The following is an 8,624-nucleotide window of genomic DNA, read 5'->3' as shown; positions in this document are numbered from 1 at the left end:
AAAAAAAAAAAAAAAAAGGTTTTCTTCAGGAGCCCTTTGTTACCTTATTTTAAGTTGAAAGCCTTAGGATAAAAACAGTGTGGATTTTGTACTCATACTTTTGATGCCAGAGAACCTGCTTCATCTTGTTTTTGTATATATTTGAGTGATTTTAAACTTTGGTGTATCTCAGAATTATTGCTGGAAAAGTTTGCCCAAAATTCAGACTTTTAGGAATAAAGCCTAGAATATGCATTTTAATAAGCTTCTTAGTGGTTTGCAAACAGCAGCTTGAAGAAGACATTCATTTCCATTTCCATAGTTATTCTTGTTACCAAGCAATCCTGAGCTGCTGGCACATTTTGTATTCTTTGAGTAAAAATTTCAGTTGAAGATAACTATTTGTTGATTGCTTAATTTATCTGTTTATTTGGAAGTCACATTTGTTGTCCACTGTTGGAAATAGTTCCTTCTATTGAAGCACCAGTTCTAGTTATATTCTTCAGAAATAACAGTTTTCATCTTAGCGCTCTTATTCCTGAGGTTATATTTAATTTTTCTCTTTCTTTCTTTCTTTCTTTCTTTCTTTCTTTCTTTCTTTCTTTCTTTCTTTTTCTCTCTCTCTTTCTTTTCTTTCTTTCTTTTTTTGTCGTCTTAAAAATTTTGCTTAGTCTCAGAAGACAAGATGCAGCCACTTACCAAAACAATAAAGAAATCTCATGCTCCCAATCAAGTTGAAGAAAATGACACTGTTTTTGTAAGACTTCTCAAGACATCAGGACTTATTCTTAAAACTGGACAGAATCAGAATCAACTAGGTAACTTTTTGTTATTTTATAAGTATTAACTTATTGTTATATGCTCTACCACTTGAGCCACAGTGCCACTTCTGGCCTTTTCTATTTATTTGGTACTGAGGAATTGAACCCAGGGCTTCATGCATGCTAGGCAAGCACTCTATCACTAAGTCACTTTCCCAGACCAATCACCAATATTTTTGTTTCTGTTGGTACTGGAGCTTGAACTCAGAACCTTTACATTGTCTCAACTTTTTTTTTTTTTGTTTTTTTGCCGCTCCTGGGGCTTGAACTTGGGACTTGGGCTCTGTCCCTGAGCCTCTTTGTGCTCAAGGTAGTGTTCTACCACTTGAGCAACAGTGACACTGTTGGCTCTTTCTGAGTAGTTTATTGGCTATAAGAGTCTTATGGACTTTCCTGCCTGAGCTGATTTTGAGCCATGCATAATCCTTGTATCTCAGCCTCCTGAGTAGCTAAGATTACAGGTGTGAGCCACTGGTGTCCAGCTTGTGGCAGGTGTTTTTATGAATGCTTAGTGATCAATGGAGATGTTCCTCAGTGGTATATTGCCAGCCTTGAGTGAAAAAGTTACAGAAGCAGGGCCTAGCCTTGAGTTCAAGTCTCATACAAGCACCAAAAAGAGGGAGAAAGAAGAAAGTTTAGTGCCTGTCTTCTATCAAAACTAAACCTTTTACTGAGGGTTTAGATGTTTGAGCTCTAAAATTAAGTTGAAAGTTTCAGTGGTGTCATCAGAAATGTAATTTTGTTGTTGTTGTTGTTGGTCATGGGGTTTGAACTCAGGGCCTAGCTTCTTCACTCAAGGTGAGTGCTCTACCACTTTGAGCCACAGTGCAGCTTCCAGTTTTCTGATGGTTAACTGAATATAAGAGTCTTGCAAGCCGAGCGCCGGTGGCTCATGCCTGTATTCCTAGCTACTCAGGAAGCTGAGATCTGAGGATCTCGGTTCAAAGCCAGTCTGGGCAGGAAAGTCTGTAAGATTCTTATCTCCAATAAACCACTAGAAAACTGGAAATGGCTCTGTGGCTCAAGCGGTAGAGCGCTTGCCTTGAGGTGAAGAGCACAAGGACAGCGCCCAAGCCCAGAGTTCAAGCCCCATGACAAAAAAAAAAAAAGTCTCGCAGTGCCAGCACCTGTGGCTCATGCCTATAATCGTAGCTGCTCAGAAGGCTGAGATCTGAGGATTGTGGTTCAAAGCCAGCCCTGGCAGGAAATGTGTCAGATTCTCATCTTCAATTAACATCCAGAAAACCGGCAGTGACACTGTGACTTAAAGTTCTTGAGTTCTAGCTTTAAGTGAAGAAACTTAGAGACAGTGCCCAGGCTTTGAGTTCAAGCACCACAACTGACAAAAAAAAGAAAAAAGAAAAAAAGAGTCTCGCAGACTTTCCTGCTTGGGCTGGTTTTGAACAAACTTAACCCTCACTCTAGCTATGATTACAGGCATGAGCCACTGGCACCCAGCTAGAAATGTAAATATATATGGAAGAAAACTGGTAGATGTTACAGTCTGGTGACCAGCTATCCTTCTTTCCTCATAGCTGTGGATCAAATAGTTTTTCAAAAGAAGCTCTTTCAGACCCTGAGGAAACATCCTTCTTATCCCAAAGTATGTATTTTCTTCATGCAGTCCTCTGTAATCAGGAATTTAAAGCCCCTGGGAGAAAGTTGAACAAGTTAGAATCATTTCTAGGTGACAGTACATGTTACACTAAAAATTGTATCCTTCTTTCCCCTCTCTCTCTTTTTAATGACAAAGCAAGGAGTTTAATAGAGAGGAAATGGTGGGCCTGAGCTAGAGGGCTCAAGAGCAGTCTTATCTTTTTCCTGTTTATTTTTTCATTCCACTTTACTTTTAAAATCTGTTCATTAAGGTAATAGAAGAATTTGTCAAGGGCCTGGAGTCTTACATTGAGGACAGTGAAAGTTTCAGGAACTGCCTTTTATCGTGTGAACGTCTGCAGGATGAAGAAGCCAGGTGTGGAGAGGCGGCACGCAGTGACCCATTCTGTTTCAGTAATTGAGTTGGGATGGGAAAATTCAACTTTTTACCATTTCACTTTTGACTTATGATCTCTGTTCCTCAAAGATTAAGCCTAACTTTAAAATGATTAAATTTGTAGCTCTAAGTCAAGAACTAGAAGAATTTTTTTTTTTTTTGGGTCCGATCATGGGGCCTGAACTCTGGGCCTGGGCACTGTCCCTCAGCTCTTCAGCTCAAGGCTAGCACTCTACCACTTGAGCCACAGCGCCACTTCCGGCTTTTTTCTTTTTGCTTATGTGGTGCTGAGGAATCGAACCCAGGGCCTCATGCATGCAAGGCAAGAGCTCTACCACTGAGCCACCTTCCCAGCCCAAGAATTTTTTTTTCAATAGCATGTCTTAACCTATTGATAGAATTTCAGGTCTCTGCTTCTTCCTCTTGTTAGTGTTTCTTGTCTAACAAGATGACACTGAACATAACCTTTAAGGGCTGTATATTAAGTTTATGGACAAAAGATCATTACAAACATTAGAACAGGGAAAATTTGGAACCACCTATCTCTTTTTTACAGCATGAGTACATCTTATTCTAAGAGCCTCATTAAACTACTTCTGGGTATTGACATATTACAGGTAAGACTGCCATTTGCTTTGTGAATATTTGATGGATGGGGTTTGGTGTGTACCCAACATAAGTGACTGGGTCACAGGGTAGAGGCAGGCTCATTGGAGAGTTTGGATGTTTTTTTTGTTTGTTTAGCGGGTTGTGGGGCCTGAACTCTGGGACTGGGTGCTGTCCGTCAGTTCTTCAGCTCAATGCTAGCGCTCTACCACTTGAGCCACAGTGCCACTTCTGGCTTTTTCTGCTTATGAGGTGCTGAGCAATTGAACCCAGGGCCTCATGTATGCAAGACAAGCACTCTACCACTGAGCCACCTTCCCATCCCCTATGTGAAGATTCTTATAACAGGATTTTTTGTGTATTTTGAGTCCATCTAATGCCTAACTACTATGTCTTCTTTTTTAGCCTGCTATTATTAAAACTTTATTTGAAAAGTTACCAGAATTTCTTTTTGAAAAGTAAGTGGAGCTGTTTTCAAATATTCAAATGCTATTCTGAAAAGCTTGCTTAAAATATTGTTAGTCTCCTAGAGTCATATGTTTACTATGGTGCCAGGCTCATGTGTGACTACTGCAAGTTTATTGGGGTGTCTATTTGTGTAATTTCATCTCTTAATGATTTCATAAAGCTAAAAAATATTGTTAAAATTAAGTAGCAAATTAAGTAGTACATAGGTTTATATATATGCACAGATGAGCCTTAGAAGATACATGGTACACTGGCAATAATAGGTATTTCCAAGGGGGGATTGACTGACTGGAGTGAGATATTTGCTGAACACTGTTCTTTCCTTTTCATTCTATTTTCTGTACTGGATTGGATTGTGTGTGTTTGTTTGTTTATAAGGTACTCTTGTTTATATGAACTCAGGACCTCTTGTTTGCTTGGCAGACAACCACTTGAGCTGTACCCCCATCTCCTTTTGCTTTATTTTTAGGATAATGTCTTGTTTTATGCCTGGATCAGAAGTGTTTGTAGTACTACTTTATGCCTGGATCAGGAGTGGCTGTGGTACTATTTTATGCTTACTACATACAGAAAATGATAGGTTCATGCCACCAAGCCCAACTATTGGTTTTGCTGGTTCCAGGGTTGGAACTCAGAGCCTTATACTTGTTTGGCTTGCTAGCTTAGCTTGTATTCTACCACTTGAGCCAGGCCTTCAGTACAACTTTTTGCTGGCTAATTGTAGATTTTGTCTCATGGACTTTTCTGCTTGGGTTGTCTTCAAACCATGATTCTTCAAATCTCAGCCTCTTGATTAGCCTAGTAATGTATGTGTACTCTACATATTGTTAAAAATTATGGTCAGGGAAAAAAGAAACAGCTTAATAGAAAGTACACAAAGATCATGAATAGAGTCCTCACAAATATAAGAACATCAACAATTAACATGTTCAGTTTTGCTAGCTAATACAGAAAAACTTAAAAGAATTGCATTTTTTCTACTGTCAGTCTTCTTTGCATATAATCCTCACCTATTGCTAATAAAGATGCAAAGCAGTTACTTATTCTGAAAAACAATAGGTTTTATGTATCTAAGCTTTAGTTTTAAGGCTGGGGATATAGCTCAGTGGTGCTTTGCATCTCTAAGGCCCTAGGTTTGATCCAAAGCACTACCAAATGAAAAAGTTTGGTGAGGTGCCAGTGACTCCTGCCTATAATCCTAGCTACTTAGGAGCTGAGATCTGAGGATCATGGTTTGAAGCCAGTCTGGGCAGGAAAGTCCATGAGACTTTTTTTTGTGTGTGTGCTGGTTTTGGGGTTTGAGTTTAGTGCCTTGTGATGGCTAGGCAAGCTCTCTTATCATTTGAGCTACACTCTTAAATTCTTTTTGCTGTAGGTTTAAAAAATGTTTTATTTTTATAAAGGTGATGTACAGAGGGGTTATGTAAGTCAGGTAAAGAGTTTCTTTCTTTCTTTCTTTCTTTTTGTCGGTCATGCTCTTCAGCTGAAGGCTAGCACCCTACCACTTGAGCCACAGTGCCACTTCCGGCTTTTTTCATTTTGCTTATGTGGTGCTGGGGAATCAAACCCAGGGCCTCATGCATGCAAGGCAAGTGCTCTACCACTGAGCCACCTCCCCAGCCCCTCCATTTTTTTTTCTTTACCTTTTGTTTTTTTTTAAGTCATGGGTCTTGAACTCTGCGCCTGGGTGCTGTCCCTGAGTTGTTCAGCTTAAGGCAAGTGCTCTATCACTTGAGCCATAGCACCACTACCTTTTTTTTTTTTTTTGTCAGTCATGGGGCCTGAACTCTAGACCTGGGTGCTGTCCCTGAGCTCTTCAGCTCCAGGCAAGCTCTCTACCATTTGAGCCACAGCGCCACTTCTGGTTTCTGGTGGTTTATTGGAGGTAAGAATCTCACGGACTTGGGCTGGGAAGGTGGCTCAGTGGTAGAGCGCTTGCCTTGCATGCATGAGGCCCTGGGTTTGATTCCCCAGCACCACATAAGCAAAATGAAAAAAGCCGGAAGTGGCACTGTGGCTCAAGTGGTAGAGTGCTAGCCTTGAGCTGAAGAGCTGAGGGACAGCGCCCAGGCCGAGTTCAGGCCCCATGACCGTACCCAAAAGAAAAAAGAATCTCACGGACTTTTCCTGTCTGGGCTGGTGTGGAACCGCGATCATCATATCTCAGCCTTCTGAGTAGCTAAGATTGCAGAGGTGAGCCACCAGTGCCTTGACTGTCCTTTTTTTTTTGTACTGGGGATTGAACTTATGACCTTGCATTTGTTAGGCAAGGGTTTGCCACTGAGCTACATCCTAGCCTTAATTATATTAATTTTAAGTAATAACTCTGTAACTTCTGTTTTGTTTTCTCTCTACTTTCTCCTGGATGTTGACAATTCAGTACGTTTTCTTCTAGACATTTTCTCAAAGTAGTTAATCATAAATCTACTTCTCTTGGTAGGGCTTCCATGTTTCTAGCAAGTGACCCATACATAGCATGTGTGCTGTAAATATCAATTAAATAGGTATGATATTTTGAGAATGGTTATGCTTGTTTTGTAAGTCAGAAAAATTATGTTCCGAAGCTGGGGATGTAACTCAGTTGTAGAGACTCTGCTTAGGATATGTGAGAGCCTAGGTTTAGTCCCCAGCACCAAAAAACAAAAACCAGAAAGGCTAAGTCCCTTCTCTTCTATTTTTCACATACAGACCAAATAGTGATGGGATCAGCATGCCTCGACTCATTATCAGTCAGCTGAAATGGCTTGACAGAATTGTGGATGGCCAGGTAGGCTTGGGGGCTATTACTTCCATGTCAAATGTTTGGAATTTACAAAAGTTTTTTTTTTTTTAAACAGAAAATTGCAGCTTTCCATTTGTCTATTAGTTGTTTTTTTCTCCCAGCTTTTGTCATTTGAGAATCATGAGTATTTCATCTTTAAATTTCTTCAAAAAATAAACTTAACATCATGCATGATGGTGCATACCTATAAACTCAGCACCTGGAACACTGAGACAGGAGCATCAGAAGGCCAAAGTCACTCTGTCTCTTTTAAACAAAAACAACAATTGGTGGCTCACACCTATAATCCTAGCTACTCAGGTGGCTGAGATCTGAGGATCATAGTTCAGAGCCAGCCTGGGCACACATCTCCAATTAACCACTCAAAAACTGGAAGTAGAGCTGTGGTTCAAAGTGGTAGAGTGCTAGGCTTAAGCAAAAGATCTCAGGGACTGTGCCCTAGCCATGAGTTCAAGCCTCATGACCAACAAAAAGAAAAAAAAAGAAAAAGAGAAGCTTACTCAATAACATAAAGTTACTTTATAACATAAAGGTATTTACAGTATACATTTTTTATATAAAATAACAATATACACATAATTTAACATATTGCTATTTTATATAAAATAACAAAATACCTATAATTTAAAATATAAATAATAAAAACTAAATATTATTTGCTTTCAAAATATAGAGATTATTATTTCTCAAAAGTAGTCAGATCCCAACTGTCTTACTTCACTGCAAGTGTTTTTTTTTTGTTTGTTTTTTGCTTTTTTTTTTTGTCTGTCATAGGGCTTGAACTCTCGGCCTGGGCGCTGTCCTTCAGCTCAAGGCTAGCACTCTACCACTTGAGCCACAGTGCCACTTCTGGTTTTCTGGTGGTTTATTGGAGATAAGAGTTTCACAGACTTTCTTGCCCAGGCTGGCTTTGAACCGTGATCCTCAGATCTCAGCCTCCTGAGTAGCTAGGATTACAGGTGTGAGCCACCGGCGCCCTGCGCAAGGGTTTTAATTTAATTGCATATGAAGGAAAATTATAGGAAGTTTTGCAGTTATGAATTCATTACTTAAGCCCCTTGGTAAGTTGAATCTATTTGAACCAAGTACTTGAGGTCTTCTTTTCAGTTATTCTTTTTTTTTTTTTTTTTACCAGTCCTGGGACTTGAATTCAGGGATTAGGCACTGTCCCTTAGCTTTTGCTCAAGGCTAGCACTCTACCCCTTGAGCCACAGCACCACTTCCAACTTTTTTCTATTTATGGGGTCCTGAGGAATTGAACCTAGGGCTTCATGCACACTAGGTAATCACTCTATCACTAAACCACATTCCCAGCCCTTTTCAGTTGTTCTTAAAACCATTCTTTTAATTTTAGTAGAAATTCCAAGTTGAATGTTGGAAAGAACTTGAGTTTTGGTCTTATCTGGGCTGGGATGTGCCACTTAGCTATAGATCCTGAGTAACTGGTATTCCCACATTTTGAAGATGGGGATAGCCAAGCTCCATAGTTGTGAAGACTAATGAAATAATGTATATAGCACAAGTATTAGATAATGAGCCATCTATCCTATTATTTATATATGCTTGTTTAGATTTTTTTTTGTGCCACTTGTCTCTTAAGTTTAGAACTTGCTGTCATCATATTGTATGTATGAAAATTTCAGCTCTGAGTAGCTATTTGGCCATTTCTCATAATGTCTTTCATCACAGGACCTCACCATGAAAATCATGCAGCTGATTAGCATTGCTCCAGTCCCTCTACAACAGGACTTTGTCACCAGCCTTCCTGAGATCTTGGGGGATGCCCAGCATGCTGATGTAGCGAATGAACTCAGGTGAGTAAGCACTGATGTGTTATCTCAGTGAAGTGTCAACAAGGCAGCTTTTGCAGTGTGGTGTGAAGTGGTGATGTGGTCCTTCCTGTATAAAAAGACTCTGGTATGCCTACCTCCTTTTCATAGTTAGGGAATGAGATTTAATTTTTTTTTTTTTTTTT

General features: G+C 39.7%; 1 protein-coding gene across 1 annotated transcript in view; it reads left to right on the top strand.

Annotated features, from left to right (window-relative positions):
• Fancd2 (Fanconi anemia, complementation group D2) overlaps positions 1–8,624 on the top strand; it is a 75,315-nt gene that overhangs the window by 1,510 nt on the left and 65,181 nt on the right. The window contains exons 2-8 of the mRNA XM_013010343.1: positions 651–797; positions 2,336–2,403; positions 2,669–2,772; positions 3,350–3,410; positions 3,805–3,857; positions 6,556–6,634; positions 8,339–8,463. Of these exons, the coding sequence (XP_012865797.1) occupies positions 651–797; positions 2,336–2,403; positions 2,669–2,772; positions 3,350–3,410; positions 3,805–3,857; positions 6,556–6,634; positions 8,339–8,463 (637 nt within the window). The remainder of the gene's footprint in view (positions 1–650; positions 798–2,335; positions 2,404–2,668; positions 2,773–3,349; positions 3,411–3,804; positions 3,858–6,555; positions 6,635–8,338; positions 8,464–8,624) is intronic.

This window comes from Dipodomys ordii, unplaced genomic scaffold (genome assembly GCF_000151885.1).
Source record: "Dipodomys ordii isolate 6190 unplaced genomic scaffold, Dord_2.0 Scaffold12, whole genome shotgun sequence".
Taxonomy (NCBI): domain Eukaryota; kingdom Metazoa; phylum Chordata; class Mammalia; order Rodentia; family Heteromyidae; genus Dipodomys; species Dipodomys ordii.
Note: the sequence above shows the minus strand (reverse complement) of the source record. Positions and strands in the feature narration are given on the sequence as shown.